Source organism: Apostichopus japonicus, chromosome 15 (genome assembly GCF_037975245.1).
Source record: "Apostichopus japonicus isolate 1M-3 chromosome 15, ASM3797524v1, whole genome shotgun sequence".
Taxonomy (NCBI): Eukaryota; Metazoa; Echinodermata; class Holothuroidea; order Aspidochirotida; family Stichopodidae; genus Apostichopus; species Apostichopus japonicus.
The window spans coordinates 621434-642162 of NC_092575.1; the positions used below are offsets into that span (position 1 = coordinate 621434).

General features: G+C 37.4%; 1 protein-coding gene across 3 annotated transcripts in view; it reads left to right on the plus strand.

Annotated features, from left to right (window-relative positions):
• Positions 1-20729, plus strand: part of LOC139981128 (autism susceptibility gene 2 protein homolog) — a 175701-nt gene that overhangs the window by 62277 nt on the left and 92695 nt on the right. For all 3 annotated transcript variants that reach the window (XM_071993311.1, XM_071993312.1, XM_071993313.1), the window contains 2 exons: positions 13445-13537; positions 16578-16613. In XM_071993311.1, the coding sequence (XP_071849412.1) occupies positions 13445-13537; positions 16578-16613 (129 nt within the window). The remainder of the gene's footprint in view (positions 1-13444; positions 13538-16577; positions 16614-20729) is intronic.

The window sequence follows — 20729 nt, forward strand, 5'->3', positions numbered from 1 at the left end:
GTCATTTCAGCAAAGCGCAGCATTCATTTGTGAAATGCAAGTGCAAACACACGACCATGCATTGATTGGTGAACACAGTCTCTGTAGACTATTTGCTAAATACTTTTATTGTTCACCTCGTCGCCCACAAGAGAAATCTTCAGTGAGATTTTCAAGTACAAGCACAGGTAAATTGAGTGGGCTTTGTGGAGTCCCAGGGCATGTTGCTAATCTGTTCGGGATTTCTTGCGTCTGTAATTATAGTCGATAGCAAGCGTATTACATTAGCAGATGAAACGTGCCTACAGATTCGGGCAGAACAAGAAGCAGCTTTTGAATAATATATGTTTGCATATATATATAGTGTAGTCACTGTTGTGTGAGATGTGGTTCACTGTAATGAAGTGAATATTATACTGAGTCATCCATACTGATTGCTATGTCAAAGGTGTACATTTAACTACCATTGACCATATACTATAGGTTACAACTGTTTCATAGCTAGTCATGAGTGATTCGTGATTATAGCTGTAGTCAGTAGTGTACATTAAACTACCATTGACCATATATATAAACTACTATAGGTTACAACTGTTTCATACAGTAGCTAGTCATGAGAGATTTGTGATTATAGCTGTAGTCAGTAGTGTACATTAAACTACAGTACCATTGACCATATATATAAACTACTATAAGTTACAATTGTTTCATAGCTAGTCATGAGAGATTCGTGATTATAGCTGTAGTCAGTAGTGTACATTAAACTACCATTGACCATATATATAAACTACTATAGGTTACAACTGTTTCATACAGTAGCTAGTCATGAGAGATTCGTGATTACAGCTGTAGTCAGTAGTGTACATTAAACTACCATTGACCATATATAAACTACTACAGGTTACAATTGTTTCATAGCTAGTCATGAGAGATTCATGATTATAGCTATAGTCTGAACATTTATGAATGTTGTTATGAATAGAGTAAAAAACATACATATTGGGCTCAAATGGTTATTCAGATATCTAATGGAATCTGGGTCTTTGTTGTCACAGTGTGATACTTTCGATTCCTTGCCATAGGCAGAAGATTACAGCATGTGATATCACTTGTAAACATGATATCTCAAATAAATTGCACAGACTGATGGGTACACATACCTTATTGAAATTGGTTGAGAACAAATGTCATTTGAGGTCAACATTACATTGCTAGATTTAACAACTTTACCTTTGGAGAAAAAAAAAATATTTCCCTGCATATTTTGGGAATACAGTTCTATTCTGAGGAGGGGTGGGTGTAGGAAAGGAGGAGGAAGGTAGAGGTGGGAAAAGGATCAAATATTTTCGATGGCTATTGTAATAATATTTAGTACCTTTCATAAATTATCTTTCAACTATTTGTCACAGTTCATCGGAAGCAATCAAAGCTGGCCAAAGGTCAAGATTCATGCCTGGCAATTTAGCAGTGAGTTTGAAAGTGTCTTTAAGAGATAAGAAACAAGTCTAGCCAATTAGCTAAAATTAGGGGAGATGTGCTGTCATATCTGAAGTGCTTTCAACACAAATGATGAGTCTTCTCCATGCATCCTGGAGTCTCAGTTATGGAGTGGGCACTCGTGTTAGGTTGTCAAGGACTAACATGGAATTCTACTCATTCCCCACTTCACTTGAAAAGCCTTTATCTCTGGGTCAACAAAAGTAATAATTTGGTTTCAACTTGACGAACTGATAAGTTTGAGATAATGAGGACAAATTTCAAGAGGCAATCTGTGCGAGGAACTTGTTGGCTCTTAGAAACTCTTTACAAGGCCGAGCCTAGCAACAATTCAGATGCATACATGTCATTTTAGATTGTAGGCATGTTCAAGTACCACTGTATCTAGCTGAAATTGTCACATGAAATTATATGTTGTAAGCTTCACTTAGCTAACTGCGCTGTTGGTACATGTTTCAAGTAGATTTGGAATAATATTAATGTTGATCTTAGTTGTATCATTGTCATTTGCTGTGTTTGCCCTTCTTTTCTTCTACATTATGGGTACATTTGTGAAGGTCTGATGCCTACAGGCTGCTGCCGAATAAGTTGATTCCAAGTTTATGTGAGTAACATTATGCTTCTGAAGTGACTCTCAGTGGGAGTTTATATATTTAAATTAGCATAGTCATCAGGGTACAACAGTCCTTTGTCAAAGCAAGAATAGATCGTGAGATTTACATAACATTGTAGGCCTACATTCTCTAAGATGGTAAATTACTGAAAGCTTCCAAAATGAATTTTCACGGAAGTTGAGACCCTCTGAACAACTCCCAGACACCCATGGTTTAGGGGCTTGGGTAGAGTTGCTAGTTTGAAGCTTAGGCTTTAAATATCTCACATATGATTGATCTCAATGTTATCAACAAAGGATGATAAAGTCAACTGTGATATATAACAAGAACCATATTCTGAAAAAGCAGAATTTCAGATTTAATTTGCACCAGAGAAACTTTTTTACTGACAACAATTTACGTCATTAGAAGTATGCAGATTATTGTCGACTCACAAAATGCAAAGGATTGCTGTGTTAAAGAAGATATTGTGTCAGTAACACTAAGCGCTTAAATGCCAGGTTGACAGTATTCACATAAAGTACGGTAGTGCATTGACTTTAAAATTGTATAAAGAATTAACTTCAGCTTTAGACGTTTCATTCCAAATTGCGATGATTTATGTGGCATTTAGTTAGGAATTATCTGTGATAGGAATGTCAATCTAGTGATTGTTATATAAAGGAGAGTGATGGATACGAAGCCTATCCATGCAGCAGCATTTAATGGATTTATTAGGACACAAGCCTTGCTTCTTAAGTCTCCTATCCTCTCCTATCCATCAATATCTGTTTACAGTGTGTTAGTTCAGCATTGGTTCCAGCTACCTGTTTTTGGTTCATAATTTGAAAACTTCTCTCTCTCTCTCTCCCTTGTTCTTGTTTCTTCCAAGCTGTCTTGGAAACCCCCAAACATTTGTTACAACCTAATATCCCTTAATCTTCTGTAATTTAGCCCATTAGAGAAAGACACACATGAATTTTGCCTGCAGGCTGGAAAATGTACATACAGATTGATTTCTCCCGTGTTCTTGATAAGAAGAAAAACTCACTAATAAGAAGTTCATTGAATTGATTAGCGGTTGATCGATAGCGGGGAATAGATGTGGAGATTGCAATCTTTCCAGTCAGGCCTTGTACTTCCTGGTTCTACGGTGGTTGTGGGAGAGAGATTTCACGGATCATGATGATGATGATGATGCATGGTCTCTCTCTTTCCTTCTATTTTCATGTCTTCCTCGTAGCAGCGTTGGTCGGATCATGTTCATTTATTTGCAATTTTGAAGCTGTTCAGGTACTGATTGGTGGCTGCGAGGCACATTTGTACTTTGAATTAAGATAGTTGTAGTGTCATTTCAAAATGTGGGTTATACCAAGAACCTGAAATCGTGGAATCTTTGTCTGGATGACGAGAGACAGAGAGAGGAAAACAGGGAGAGGAGAATGAACGGAATTGGTTCTGTGGATGCATAGGAGGAGGAGATGGATGGATGGATAGTTTTATAGAGTCAGTCACTTGAGATTCAAATTTGAGATCTTATCATATTAAAACAAATAGGATAATAAAGGTAAACAAACAAACTAATATACGCAAAAAAAACACACAAAAAACAGTCCATGACAGTTCTTCCCTATTTCACATGTTTCGTCAGAGGTGCCATATTTTGTTATCTGCCATACATGCTATCTGTACTTTCTTGATGTAAGGCTTTTCTAGAGTTTGAAATAATATTACCTTTATCCTTGTTGCCTAGCCCATGAATCAAAAGAGTGAAAGCAAGGTGTGTGAGAAACAGTAACTTGTAGCATACATAACTTAAATAAAAGCAAGTCATAGGGTGCTGCCTGTACTGTTTGCACAGAAGTTTGTACAATTGTACTAATACAGATGAAGTGGTATTAACCACTAAAGGTTTGCTGAATTTACTTCTGAAAGAGATCTTTTTGTTCTGAATTTCTTTCTGTCAGTTTTATTGTACAGCTAGCGGAATGCAGAAATTCCTGATGATTTACGACAGTGTGTTGAAGCTCATACATGTACCATTTGTCATGTCATGGCTGTCTTAGAACAAAAACTTGAAGGATTTTGTATCTTGGAGATATGTGTAATATTGTTTTTCATCAGGTCACTACCGTAATACTTAGTTACAGTAGATATCTGTTTTGCGATATTTCCATACATTGTTGTTACCGGGGATAGCCTTGTTGCTCGGTTTTGAGACAGGTGTGGTAGTGTGTTGTCACTTGTAAATCCCTAATCCAGTACATATTTGGGAGAGTATACTGTATATATGCACACACATATATGTACACACCCATATGCACACACACATATGTACACACACATATGCACACACATATATGTACACACATTATATAAATGTGATACAACACTGCCAACTCTCACATATATAAATGCTTGGTAATAGTTCTGCAACGTGAATTCTGGTAACTTCCAAGTAACACTGCAAAGTGACTTCCATTGCAACATGCATTGTTAGAAAGCTGTTGGCCAGGTTGTTTACTCCACCAGTCAGAAACCTTTGAGATATATTTGCTGTTTGTATCAGATATTAGATTGCTCTTTCTGTCTCCCTCTTTCAAGTAGTTAATATTTGTTGCTCGAACTTAAAAGCTTACAGGCTTTTGATTATTCCAAGGCCATCCACCACCTGACACGCTGGCAGAAATTAAATGTCATAGCTTGCATTTGTCATGAAATATTACTAATTTCAGACTGGTATAATACCAGCTAGTCTCGACTATCTTGATCTTTATCTGACAAGCAGAGAGTAGTTTGAGAACGAGAGAATGCATGTATATGTGTTGGACTGGTGGCTATGAGACCTGTTCATGTAATCAGGCCTCAACAATATAACGGTTGCCAACTCTATTGGCGAGTATAATTTTATCTTTGGTGAATAGAAAATGCACTGAGCTCAACATTTAAGCGAGTGAGTCTTGGGCTAGTCAAACCCCAATATTAGCAAGACTATATTTACAAACATTTCACAGAACGCAAAAGAAAAACGACCTGAGGGACCTTGAAGCAAGTTTACTGTAAGTTGTCAACTAATGTTTGTCAATGACCAATCTCAATGGGAATTAACTGTGTAAAATGGCTCGCTATCTGCATGTGCATTATATACAGGAATTTTTCATGTGCGAAGGTTGTTTACAAATGTCACGAGGCATTCCCTCCATATATTAATATACAGTGAAACTTTTAATATATAATATTACTATTTATTACAGGGAACAGGTAGAGCTTACGACATACATTGTGTTTTAAAAACATTCATAAACATGTTTTATTCAATATTCATTTCTAAACCAATTAAAAAGTTTGTTGAACATCCATATCATGATCGCTCGGTATTGTGCAGACAACCCCTAAACAGTTAAGTATACTACTATCGGCCCAAGTAGACTACTAACAATAAACATGTGGATGTCCCCATCTGAACTAGAAGTATAGGAGCACTAAAATACTACAAGTTCAACAAGTTGTAACCACTAGTCTGGCGTTATTAGAATACTTCACATGACCCATGTAGAGCCGGTATGCAGACAATCACATCCACAGAACATAATTATCTTTTATATTGGTAAACACATTTTCTCTGACAAAGCATGGAGCTGCCGAGTTGGTTAGGCTTTACTGAAGGTACATGAAACAAGCAAAACATATTATCTTTTAAAGTAAGAAAAGCTGAAACATGTACCTACGAAAATATATGCCTATCCGCGTAAACAAGGCGGTATAGGCAACGAACGAAGTAGTCTCGCAGAGCTACTACCTGTTACCCTAAAAACGTTACGTAAGAAAAAACGAACGCATGGGCGAGAGTGTACACTAAAAACAGCCCCCAAAAACACCCTTCCCTACAAGAAAAGGATACTTATCAGGCTGGAAAAGATCCTTGGAAGTGCAGAAGTCCTGATAGGAAACTTCTAGAGTATAAATCCAAGGTAATCCGGGCGAATTTCGCGAAAATTTTTCTAACTCCGAAAAACACATTGAGACACTTTGTGGGTAGAAAAATGAAGGAAGGCCATTTGGGCCAGTGAGGGTGTACAGTGTTAAAAGATTACCAGGGCATTCTAGACACGGTAGAATGCGGTGCATAGGTTGTGGGGAGACAGGTAAGTGGGTCACTCGTAAATATATAAACCAGTAAGTTTTATAATTACTGTGCCACACACAGGCAATGGTAGGATAGTATTAGGTTCGTTTACACAAAAACATGAAGAAAATTTTTTTGTGTCAGAATACCAATACACTTAAGGTGGACAAAATAGGCCTAGCTACTTGTAGTGTGCTATAAATGGGTGATAGTTATGTACACTGGTGTAATGTGCTATAAATGGGTGATAGCCACAATAACTTCGTGTGAATTTTTGGTTATCAAGTACTCAAAACCCATCGATTCGCTTTAGACGCTCAGTATTTTAATAGAAATAAATATAGGTAGGTAGATATGTGATAGGCAAAAAAAAAATAAAAAAATGATATAGCAGTTTGGAAATACGACCACTCAACACATATCTTCAATTTAGGACTAATAGCAATTTAGCTTGAAGTTCAAATAAGCAAGTAAATAGCATTAAACCCGGTCGGGATAAAATTTAAGAGTAAGTCAACAAGCCTGATCAATAAATAACGCAAGTGCAAATGTTTTGCTTGAATGGAGTGTTTGGGAACCAGCTCAAGTGCTATTGATGCCTGCTTGGTAAAATTAATCTCTTTACCTATGTATAAGTAGCCACTTGAATTGGAAATAGAAAATTACACCAGCCTCTCTATAGTTACAACTTAATGGCAGGCTTCTTCTCCCCCAAATTGAGCTCAAGTAAATAGCTTGGTAATTGCCAACGATGGAAGGTTTTGTTAAAACCACCTGTCCGTTGCTAACAGATTAATCATTCAAACTGTAATTAATAGTGACATACTAGGCACTTCATCATCACATTGGATTTTATTTGTGGATTTCGTGAGCCGTAGAATGAATTTGCTCACTACAGTAATTATATATGAAATAGAACTGTTTGTTTTTGCTATAGTCAAATCAGCTTGTCTCAGATGTTATTGCTTGTACTCTATTACGGCTAATTTCAGTATTGATGTAGAATCAAATTCTATCTTCGAAGATATTAGGTAAGATATTAACATTGCTGATGGGATTCTTCCAAACTCTCCTATCCCATGCCACAGGACTCTCTTTCCCTCCCTCTCCCCCTCTCCTCTCTCCAGTCTCCCCTCCTCCCCCCCCGAAAAAAATATATATATCCTATTTTTATGATGTTTTTGTGCCTTTACTTGCCCTGTACTGTACTGCATACAATAGTCATCATTTTGAGGAGACAGGTAAGTTTGTTGTTCCTAAATATCCAAAAAAGTTCAGTTTTTGGAATATTTTAAATAAATTCAATCATTTTTGTCTTGAGACCAAGTCTACATTCAAGGAATGCCGGAGTTATATATTTGTTATGTCAATTAACTATAGGAATCTGATTCATCAACTTCATTAAAACCACTCTACATAATTATTAACGGACTTTGTGATTGATTTTTGTCAATTTTCAATACTATTCCACGTGGTTATATTTCATAACAATGTAGTTCGTTAGCTTGACTAATTAAGTTTGCACTTCCGTAATGATGTAATGACGTAAAAAGTCCACAATTTTGCACGTAATTAAAATGGTAATGATGTCTCGGCAATGAAATGTTTAGGATTGAATAGAGTTTAATAGTAGTTTTACAGTAGTTTTAGCTGCTAATTGTTGTGCTTAATTGGTGGTGGGGGGGGGACCTTGAAGGGCACCTTCATTGTTACATTTGATGTCTTTTTTCAGAGTGTGTGCGAAGCAGCTATTTTCAAGGTGCCTACAAAAGACTTGAAGTAAAATATCATGTAGGCTACAGTACAAGTTGAAGTATAAATTCAAAACATAAAATCCTGTCTTCAATATACATATTGGACATTCTCACATAAGTATGTTGAACTGCATGAGTTATCAAACTATGACATCATGAAGATAGAGATAATTAACATGAACATGAATATTCATAAACAAGCAATTAATGATTGCTTTCAGCTTTGGACATCTTTGTCAGCTGACTCTTTGTCAATGTCGCTGTTTATCGTTAACAAACATTTACATCGTATACAAACACTTGTTTAGTAAATGAGGGCATAAATTATTCAAGCAGGATTTCTTTGTCAAATATTTTGAAATTTTCTTTACAAAATGAAATGAACTTAGTAAAGATGCTTTTGGCTAGTAGATGCCAGTGAATTTTTAACATTGGAAATATGGTGTGGAAAGAAAGAAAACATAAGATAAAATATAATTGTAAAAGCACAATTACATACATCACTGTATCAATCCAAACCCAAGTCCTGTTTAACTGGCAGACACTAAATTATGCCTTGGAGAAGAGTGAGGGTGCAGTTGTTGGGGGAAACAGGTAAGTGTAGAGCAAAATAAATAAGGGGTTAATCAACGGTCTAGCGTGCGTTACTCACAGGATTAATGCACGATCGGGGGATAATGCAAGCGATGCACGAGGGCGGAGCCCGAGTGCATCCAGCAATAGCATTAACACCCGGAGTGCATTAATCATGTGAGTAACGCACGCTAGACCGTTGATTAACCCCGTTCATTCATACACTACCATTTGTGTGGGGGAAAAATCATAAAACAAAACATTTTTGGTTACATATAACCAAAGATTTATTAAAGTGATGCCCCGTAATTTTACCGTGCGTTACTCACAGGATTAACCACGGTCAGCTGACCTGAATGGACCAATAGGATTTAGGAATCTTTACTAAGTATGAATGAACATGTGTTTACTTCGCTCCTCGCTTACCTGTCTCCTCACTACCTTAGCGCTCTCGTTCTACCGTGCCTATAATGCCCTGGTAATCTTTTAACACTGTGCACCCTCTATGAACGGCTCCCCGTCATTGCCCTTCCTTCTCATTCTACCATTTTTAGTGCCTGCATGCATTTTTTCGATCGTAATATTTCCCTTGGATTTCATCCTAACAATTAAATATAATTATATAACTTTTCCTCTCTGACACATATCCTATCTTGCTGTAATTGTGACCATTGACCATTGCAACTAAATGTTTGAGGTCACACAGGAATGTAATTCTTCAAATTGAATACCCTGCTGAACTATGAGGCAATGTACAAAAGATAGGTATGCTTAAAGTCAGTCATATGAAATATAATTGTTTCTACACCTGGACAGTACTGCATGCAGACAACAGAAAGTACCAATGAGTTTCACGATCTCCCTTTAATGCCTGCTCTTCCCAATTTATGAGATATATAATGTAATGTCAACACACTATCCTCTTTCATATCTCTCCATAAACTTACTTCTGCTGGTAGTCTGGGTGGATTTCGTACTAATGATCATGAAACTTTATGTGGAATTGATATGGTAAATTGTGGAATCCATATATAGCAGTATATATCATTAGAGGTAGGATATGAGGGCAGTATCATGCTGCATGTCATTCATGATACAGCATAACTTTGTGTTCAAGAAACTTGTAGTTTCCATCGAATCTTACAAACACGAGGATTTGTTTCGCTGTCTCTTTTAGTTTAGTAATCTCCTTCAGTTACAAATGAATTCAGTCAACTAAAAGCTATAAAAAATTAGAAACATTTATTTGAATATCAATATCATTCTTTCACTTTTGGGTGAAAATGCTAAAGGCAATAATCTGCAAGAATGACATACATGACATATCACTGTAAAGCATCATAACAGATATTCTGTTGGGAGACTACAGAAAGCTTTCATAACCTTAGCACCTCGTTCTACCTTGCCTAGAATGAACTGGTAATGTTATGATTGACAGGTCTTCAAGTTAAATCATTATTGTCATTTGTGATGCTCCCCCCCCCCCCCCTCTATCATGAGTGATTCTTTTCATACTATGAACAAAAGGTGATGGATATGTACGATAGTGGTTTGATCATAGGGCTTACACCTCCAAGGTCACCCATTTATCTTTTAAGAAAGTGAAGACAAATTAGACTGTACATGACTAAATCAAGTTCTGCAACTGGTTAGTATGAAGTCTCTTCGTATGATGATAAGCCTTAGAACGCAGCAGACAAGACCACTGTAGGCTGATCACCTCTGTAATAGAACATGTTAGAAACTCCCCATGGCTCCTATTCATTTCGCAGGTAAAATAAACTTTCCAATCATGACATTTTCAATCAGTTCAGAAGTAACATTATTGCATCACCTCACATAAAAATTGAAAAGTTTTTTAAGTCCAGTAATTAATAGTGACTGGTATCTTGCATGTTTGGGTCTTCCAATCTTTGGGACTTCCAATCTATAAAGTTTGCAGCCAATGTAAGCCACTTTGAGTACCACTGAGAATTTCATGGGCATGGAGACAGAATCGATATTACTATAGGAATCATTATTGTTAGATTAATAACTTTAATATACATTCCAAATAGTGGAAGCAATAAAAGTTAAACACCTGACTTAAAATACAGCTTTTAAAGGTAACATGCAGGTAATATATGATGTCAGTCTGGCGCATGTTCTTCAAACGCTTTACCATATTCCTTTAACGTTTTTGTGATTTCTCTTCCAAAGTATGATGATATTTGCTAAATTTATTCGGGAATGTAGTAAAATGCCAGATTGTTTGATCTACAGGGAAAAACTAGCTGGCAGATGATTCAAAATACTGTCAAATAATTTTAGCTTTATTGAATTTTGTTAAGCCCAACAAATCCATATTGACACTTTAAAGTGACAATTGGATAGTTCTACACATCCCATTTATCACCACCTGTATCCCAGTCAGGGGTTCTAACTAGGTTAAAGCTGGGGTGACCTAAATTACATCTTCCCATCCACTAATGCACCCTGCATAGGAACGTCAAATTTCCAGGAAGATCGTTTCCATAGACAAACAAGTCATGAGATTCTCCAGAGTGGTTGCACATTTAACAATGATAACTATGATTGCTGAAGGTATTCCAAAGTACTTTTTGCGAGGTTATACGACCCAGAAATGAAAGTATAGTACTAGGCGGCAATACAAGAAGATTGTTGGGCAGTTAGAAGACAATCAATATAGATCTCCGTGAATCAGGCAAAAAAGTACTTTTGAGGGTGAGGAAACATTTTCTTGAAGTTTGAGCATGATCCAATTACCATAAGTTGACTTTTTCGTGGCATATTTGTAGAGAATGATGACTATGAAGGCAGAGCTGTCTATGTGCAGGGCCCCAGAGCTATCTATGTGCAGGGCCCCAGAGCTATCTATGTGCAGGGCCCCAAGAAGTGGAAGACCAATATCGTAGCATTTTGGGCCCAATCCATAAGGGACATTAACGAAGGTCAAAAGAAGTATCCATTGCTTTGTTTGTTCTCAAGTGTCTTTGCTGTTTTCCATGCAAGATTACTCCCATACATGTCTATTGTTGATGATATGGAGTATCATGAAACTACTAGTAAAAGTTTATGATTGCAGACGATATAAATTTCGTAGAGTATATTTCAATACTACCATTAAATGGGTATATTACAACGATGGTCTCTGTCCACATCATAATAAGATCTGCTCTGCTCAGCTTAGGTTTCTCTTACGGATCAGTTGACATGTCTTGGTTTCTTATTCCCCCTGTACCCAGATGTGATGACCACAGTGCAACTTTCATATTGTTATGGTTACATTTCCCTCTCTCTGGTTTAAGGTCATAAACCCTTCACCCTGTGAAACAATGTAAAGGTCTCTGTTAGTGTTTGCTAGTTGTTGCCCTTTGTGTCTAGGAAGATCTTAGAAGGTAGGGTATATCATGGAGGTAAAAACAGATGGGTATATAACAGCATAGCAAAGTTTAAAAGAGAAATGAGGAAAGATGCAGTAATGAAGTGGGAAGTTTTCATGTCAAATTAGAGAGAATTTGAAGAAAAAAAAAGCTACAATGCAACAGCTTCATGTGTTCCGTAAAAGACGAATGCCAATGTTGGCAATCATTTTAATAGTAGCAGGTTGTATGCCTTATAGAGATGCTTCAGATTGTAACATTAAATGTTACCATCTGGTAAGGATATCCAAAGTACAAACTCGTTGAAAGTAACGGAAACTTTTCCAAAGTACTTTATTGGAATGTTATGACCTTCTAAATTTTTTCACACATAGTCGACGAGGTTTAAAGTTGGCCGTTATAAATTGAGCAAAAGTATTGAAATTGTCAGAAAGTCTTGTATCTAATGTCTGTAAACTACAGCAGCACATTAAAGATGCATTTTGCATTGAGTTTAATGTGTTATAACTTTGTGTATTGACTTCACTCTCCTCACTTACCTTGGATACCCCACTGTACAAATAAGGTCTGTATCATATTAAAGATACAAGGGACATGAAGATAGAGGGGGCAGGGTGGGAACTAAAGCTAACCCCTGACAGCATCCATAGTCAACAACGGGCAGTAGAATGGTGTCCAAGGGATGAGCACTGTGAGTTCAAAGGTTACGATGATGTCAGGGGGAGGGGAATTATACATGTAATCAGAGGTCTCTGGTCAGTCTGGTGGTATGATCCCTCCAGCATCCACACTACAATCTTCATTGCCCAGCTTGCAGGATCAGAATCACGATTGCAGGGTCTGATCCTGCTTGTTATCCTTTACACTGCAGATCCTGCTGGTGTTATCAACTGTGCACACAGCTTTCAAGATTGGTGTGGGCTTCAACATTTGATAACACCATTGATAATAAATTAGTCCTTAACTGTTTTATACGGTAGAGAAAAGTTTGTGTCCTGGCAATTTTATGATGGTATTGCATTTAAATGCTTGAAATTTATGCGTAACAATATCCTCTTTGGTTGTAATCAAGATAGCTGGCGTTTTGGTGTGGTGTAAGTTCAGTGTGTGCTGCTGTAGTTAACTGTATTTTATGAACCTGTTTCTACAGATGTACTGAGCTGTGATAATTCAGTCGTCCAGATGTTCTGTTTGGAAGAACTGAATTTCAGACACAACCAGGAGCATGAACACTAGATAACAACCATGAGCGCGTGAACACTAGATTGTATAGGTTAAGAATAGCTTACAGTTACTGTAATAACAGGCTTGGGAGCATTATCCATGACTCATGGCAGATGAGAACTGTAAGATTAGCCTAAAGAAAATAAATTGACAGAAACATTTATTTGAACGGAAACATGAAGCATTCTCCCATGTCCATAATTGCCAATCTGATTGTGGATAGTGGTGGTTAATGGATATGATGTTGGGTAGTTGTAGATGGTTTAGTAGGTGATAATATCATTAATTGCTTCCTTTCATATCTTCTTCTTACAGTCCAACTCGCCCCCCAGCAGCCCTAGAGGAAACAGTCGTAACAGTCAAGTGAATGGATCGACCAGACCTAATTCACAGGAACAATTGAGTGATGTAAGTACTTCCTCAGCTGCTTTTGTTAATGATGCAATTATGATTATTAAGCATTTGTTAATTTTGTGCTTAATTCATACGTTGGATGGCTTTTTGTATGTGTCTGAGTGTGTATGTATATATATACAGTATGTGACGATTGGTTTGTATATCACAATAACACAAGAAATACACCTGGGGCTGAACTACAGTTTTGGAATGTAGATGCCTTTGAGTGAGTACAATATCCTTGTTGTGTTTGGTAAAAGTTCTAAGGTCAGTCAAGGTCAGCAGAGGTCAAAGTCTTCAGTATTTATGTCGCTGTGGTCTTTGTAATAACTCCATTGCTGGTAAACGTCAGAGACCAGAGAGGTTAACATGGTGGGGGGGGGGGGTAGCAGATCTAGAAACTTTAACATGTGAACTCCATTTGACAAAATGAAGACAGTTTCATTGCAAAAAAAGGAAGAATAAATAATGTGATGACTATGTGGTTTGGACAATGTAAACTTAAGAATGGAAGTAAATGGATTAATCACTTGTTCATTAACCTTCCTTTGACTGAAAAATATCAAGTTGGATGTCTTAGTTTTTAGCAATTTGAGCCGTACTCGGTAGATGTGGTAAAATTGTTTACCGTACAAGCAAGCTGCATCATTTTGTCGAGGTGGACTGAGTGTGATGATTGGCATGTCTGTAGAGTAGTAAGCTACCATAATGTTACAGTTAGTGAGTGTACATAGTCTCATCTACTCTGCTCTTTAGATTTAGGCCTGTGGAGGCCAAATTATTTAATTAGGCCTGTGGAGGCAAAGTACCAGTATATTGCACCTCCTTGGACAAGGAGACTACTTTGAGAATGTTTTTCAACTAGTTACTTGAATGAATCTGTTTGGATCTGGTTCAAGTGAAATAACACCGCATACCGCTTAAAGCTGAAAATGACTTTTCACTTATAAGTCCTCGGCAATCTAAGTTATTCTTTTAAAATTTATTTGATCTGACATAAATGCGGGATTGGATGTTGGATATGAATGAGATTCCATGTCACTGTCATACTTTGTTCAAGTTACTGCAGAATCATGCAGTTTACTACATTGCCGGGGTAATATCAAGATTCACCTAGTTTCTTCCACCGCAAGCGGAAATGACATGCAGAACAAACCGACATCAGCAGTAAAAACATAAGCAACTGATGATGATGATACAAAGATTATTTTCTTAAAACTGTAAAATTATTATATTAAATTTGTACAGTAAGGAAAGGTTGCTTTATACATGCGAAAGATAACAAGTCACTTGGATTATATAAAGGGATGATTGTAAGGGGTGAGATTGTGAAGATTAGATCAGTAGCCTGTGTAGATTGGTGTACCTTACCAAGGCCCTTCTTATCTATCAGTGCCTCCAAGACAACCTTCGGGGATGTTTGTGACAAGACCATTAGAGACAAATTATTGTTGCTCACTGTCCATCAGACTGCCAATAAAATCTTCAATCAGGGAAATTGTATTTAATTACCTTTGATGGTGCTCGGGGATTTTTAAACTCTCACCATTTTTTGTCGTGTTCAGTGATGGATCTTTATTTACAGTAACGAATGAGTCATTAATAGTCCGGAACAGTTGAGTGGGAAACTGAAGGGGCCCAAACCGTGCGATAGGGCTTTTAACACCTGATTATATTATGTATCTAGATAGAGGGAAGACTACACACAGGTATATATAGAGCTGTTTAATGGTTGACCTTTTACTTGGTTAATTAAATGCTGTTCACCATACCCAGATTTATGTTGATCGCCCGATGATACATGATATTAAAAAGTTAGTTATATAAATTATCTGTATGAGTGCAGGCATACATTATTGTGTGTGCGCTCTATAAAAGAAAGTAGCTTGAGAAAAGTTCACTCAACTGCTCAGCTCTAGCCTTTTCAAGATGGCAATGTTGTACACATCTATATAGTGGTAGGAAACAATGATAATAATAATAATAATAAATAAACAATATGCATATTTAATGACAGTGGTGAATAGAACCTGGTGAGCTAATAGATTTAACACTGTATGTATACATGCGATCCATACTTCGATCCAAACTTCAGATTCAAGTTGTAATATCATGTTGTTACGCTGTGACATCTGTGGCCACCTGCCCTAGTCCTTTCATGTTCTGTATCATTAGTGTCAGTAATTGGGGCAGACCAGACCAGCTGGGCTCATCTCTCTTTTGCATTGTTGTAGAGTAGTGGTACCATACTTACTTCACCTACCTGTCTCCACTGACCTGATGCATGATAATTATCTGCTGCCATGTCAATAGAAACATGAAGAAGATGAAGGCACCATGTGTGACTGTACAGTAGTATGACAACTGTAATGTTCTAAGGCACCACATAGAGAGTGGTACAGGGTGAATTGTTCTGCACTAGTGACAGATAGGTTTGTTGCTCATGAATATGCAGAGAATTAGTATTTAGAAATTAAGCCAAAATTTCACTTTGAGCTTTCTGGAAAGTCACATTCTCTTTGGTATTCTGTTGTTGCATTAAGTGGCAACTCACAGTTTTGGAGTTTTGGACTTGATCAATGACTGCTCTCTGCTTCAAAACTGTTTGTTTTTTATGACAGATTGTATATTATTGGACAAACATCAAGGGTAGAACCTTTAATATGTGATTGTTGACAACCTGGAAATAAGATACAACTGACTTTCTTTCTGCACCCCCAACCCCCCATACCCCCCCCCCACATACTGTCTCCTCAGATATATCTGTTATCTGAGTTTATCAAGGGTTTGCTGGTTTGTTTGTGCCTTTTATCTGTTGATTGGACACTTTTTCTGATTATTTCTACCAAAACTTTGTTTTTACCCTACACAGTACCCACAACATCAGAGAGAATAAGTAGAGTTAAGTAGGAAAGATACACATTTGGTTGCTATTTCCTGTGAGCTGAAGATAGTGGTTTTTCAACAAACATTACATTTGAAAGCTTCACGCTTGCTGATCTTTCTGAGAAATGATTTAAACATTGATTATGTTTCTCCTCTCTGATTACAGGCGAGTTCCCACTCCAGGACAGGAAGTGGCTACATGGTAAGTGAGACATGGCTAAGTCAAGATGTGGTTAATACACCACTGAGCTGCTGTAAGGTACAGGTTCATAGCTGTAGTGCATTTGATGTATGTAAACTTGAGCTAGCTGTAAGGTACAGTTTCATAGCTGTAGTGCATTTGATGTATGTAAACATAATGCTGAAGAAGAGAAAAGAAATATTTGATTAGGGATAGGATTCAAAATCGGTGACCTCCCAAAGGTTACAAGTTCCCACTGTCTACGTACTGAGCTATCCAGCCCTTTAGTTAGTGTTTATCCCTACAGAGCTATTTCCTCTCCTGGTGTGAGGGGGTGGGGAGGGGTGGGGGGTTGCCGGAAAACAGAATCAGAGGGAGTTGATATACTTCAGTATTTACTTCGTTCCCCACTTACCTGTCTCCCCACAACCTATGCACCGCATTCTACCGTGTCTAGAATGCCCTGGTAATCTTTTAACACTGTACACCCTCACTGGCCCAAATGGCCTTCCTTCATTTTTCTCCCCACAAAGTGTCTCAATGTGTTTTTCGGAGTTAGAAAAATTTTCGCGAAATTCGCCCGGATTACCTTGGATTTAAACTCTAGAAGTTTCCTATCAGGACTTCTGCACTTCCAAGGATCTTTTCCAGCCTGATAAGTATCCTTTTCTTGTAGGGAAGGGTGTTTTTGGGGGCTGTTTTTAGTGTACACTCTCGCCCATGCGTTCGTTTTTTCTTACGTAACGTTTTTAGGGTAACAGGTAGTAGCTCTGCGAGACTACTTCGTTCGTTGCCTATACCGCCTTGTTTACGCGGATAGGCATGTATTTTCGTATGTACATGTTTCAGCTTTTCTTACTTTAAAAGATAATATGTTTTGCTTGTTTCATGTACCTTCGTTACTTCTTACGCTTTTGAGACACTTTGTGGGTAGAAAAATGAAGGAAGGCCATTTGGGCCAGTGAGGGTGTACAGTGTTAAAAGATTACCAGGGCATTCTAGACACGGTAGAATGCGGTGCATAGGTTGTGGGGAGACAGGAAAGTGGGTCACTCGTAAATATATAAACCAGTAAGTTTTATAATAACTGCGCATTGGTTAGTTTCTCGTAAAACAATTGTCAGTTTGTTCACGTTCATGGTGCAGTTTTTCTTCTTCCCTGGCAAGAAGATAATCATGATATTTTGTGGCCTTATCTAATTCTGCTGCCGGAGATACTATTCCAGGTAATGTTTGCCCAATTCGACACTTTATCAGCTCTACAGAACAATTGGAGATTGGTTTTATTGCAATTACTTTTTCTTGTGAATACAGTAGATCTGTCACCCTTGAGATAATTGAAAGTCAAAAGTATGGCATTTGCTCATACTTTGTTTCATATTCAAAGTGAAGGACTTTCATCATGTTCATGTAAGGAGCCTTTGCATAAATACATTGCTGATAGCCTAAGATATCTAAGTGGGTGTCCTCCCCATCAATTGCCCGTCAAGTGGGTCGCATAAGTGCCACATTGTGTAACACTTTTCCTTACCAAGCAAATAGAATTTGAGGTTTCACTTTTGAGTCTTGAGAGGTGTGGGAAAATTCACCTCTCAAAGCAGAGCTGAAGTGGATGAATTGACATTCATTACGAACAGTTTCATTCCGCAGATTGTGGATGAGGACAAGTTTACACAACTTTTCTTTTAGCTGACAAATCAAGACAAAAGCCACAATAATGAGGTGCTTTAATATTTAAGTTGAATGTGTACACTTTCCATTTTGTGTGTAGGTTATTATGTCTAACTTGATCTGAAAAGCAATCAGTTGAATTGATTGCTATAAAGGTCAAGTTTCGTTTCAAATACTGAAGAATAAAAAGGGTAAAAAGTATAAAGCTTCCAATTATCATATATATATCATAAATATATATATATAAAATAAGAAACCCATGTGTAATCCAAAAGGAAATATTAATAGATAAAAGCAGAGAATAAGATATGGCTCATAATTGACAAATAAGGAGTAATAAGGCGTACTGCTTTAGAAACAATAGGACTGTAATAAAGTGTACTGTTTTAGAAATATAGTACTGTAATAAGGCTTGCTGTAGTTAATAAGGTGTTTTTTAGTGAATAAGGAATACTGTTTTCGAAAATATAGAGTACTCCTACTTTCTAAACAGTACTCATTATTTGTCAATTATGATTCATATCTCTGCATTAACTTCGCTCCTAGCTTACCTGTCTCCTCACAACCTTAGCACCTGGTTCTACCCTGCTTAGAATGTCCTGGTAACATTTGCATTTTAGCTATTAGCTTAATAACTAGAAACCAGATAATGCATTCCATCTCCATGTCCAATTGTAGATGCCTATCATGACAGCAGACATCTTTGTTTCTGTTTTGACAGGTTCCTTACAATCATGTTGTTATGAAAAGGAGTTTCTTTTCCACATGAATTAACTCTTTTGCAAAAGAACGTGCAAATGAAAGTTTGTCAACAAGTCAACACAGACACCATCTTGTTTTGTAAACATATTGCTTGTTCATTAGGGTTACAATTACATTGTGACAGATCACCGTGAGCACACAACCCACACCCCCCCCCTGTCCCTCCACACCTCCACACCCCCACACATTTTATTTGGATAAAGTGTAAAGGTTATCTTTATTTCTGTAGCTTCCAAATGTTGCTGCTGCTATAACCATAACAAAAACACCAACGGTGAAACTCTTATAGTCTGGATGAAATGTTACCACCAAGCATGAACTTACTAAACAATCTTGCACGTATGGAAGCAGAGCGTTTATTAAGTTGATGCATCATCTTTCTCAACTGCACTAAACCTAAATGTCGCCCTCTCTTTTCCATCTCAACTGAGAATGGGCAGGGTATTACTTACTGTGTTGGTCAGAATTCCTTCTCTTGAATGCCCCTTTGACTTTTTGTAAGGATCGTCAATGTGATAATACTTCAGACACAGTTGATTAGTATATGGAATGGTGTGAAGTTTAGGAGGGGTAGGATAGGGTTGGACTTATGGTTCATAACTGTGGGTAAACTGGTACAGACATATTGACTTCTTAGATCTGAAGTAAGTAAGTAGATTGTAGTATGTGATAGTAGTTCCAGATTAATTCTCCCCTAAACATCTCAACTTTGAGAGACTGTCCTTTCTGTCTTACTGTTTTTGAGAATTTTCTTTTAATTAAGGTGATTTTAAGGACATTAAATTATGGGATCCTATTGCCCGTATGTTTAATAAACAGCTTTGGTTATGTCATTCTTTGGGTATTGTATTGTAGGTTAACAAAAAGAGAACTAGATTAGAGAACTACAGTATTGTCCAGTTCTAGACCTCAAACATTACAGTTTGTTGTACATTATTACAAATACCAGACACTTATAGTAAAAACAATTTCAATTATCAGGTAAAACATCACATAATTGGCAACCGAACAGACCATGACACATGACCATGAATGTTGTTTAATAGCTGTTACATTCCACATAGGCCATTTTGGAACGTTGAATTGGGAGTGGGGAGAGCAGAGGAGAGGGGTAGTGGTGTGAGCAAATTGAAATGGGGAGGGGGTTGGGGGCCCTGGAGCTAATACTTGGGAGGGCTATAGAACAAAGTTGATAATTATTGGCTTATTTGGAAGAATTGTAGAGTGAATAGAATTAAAAAACTAGAGAAAACTATGTAAGTGTAGGGTGTGAGGGATTGAGGGATAGAGCAAATGGCCAATTATTTTAATTAGGGAGGTTATGATCAGAACAAAAGAATGGATTATAAATACATGAAATATGTTATTTGTTAACATGGCTTGCATATGTCGGGAATTTAAGAATCCCTTAATGGTAATTCCCTTGTAAATTGCTCTTGAGTGGGCTCTATATAACTATATAGGTGTAACTGACACACTACCTTGTCTGACCCCCCCCCTTCTTGAACACTGATCATATCTACTGTACTGAGAGGGAGGTGCTTTTGTCTTATTGTGGTGGATTGGAGGCTTCTTGTCCCATGTTTAGGTCTTTACTAAACTGCTATTCGGGACCATTTCTGGAGCCCCTCATATTTAATTGTCCTTCACACTGCATGTTTGCTTAGCGTGAAAGTCTGTGTGTAAAGATTATACTTACATCGC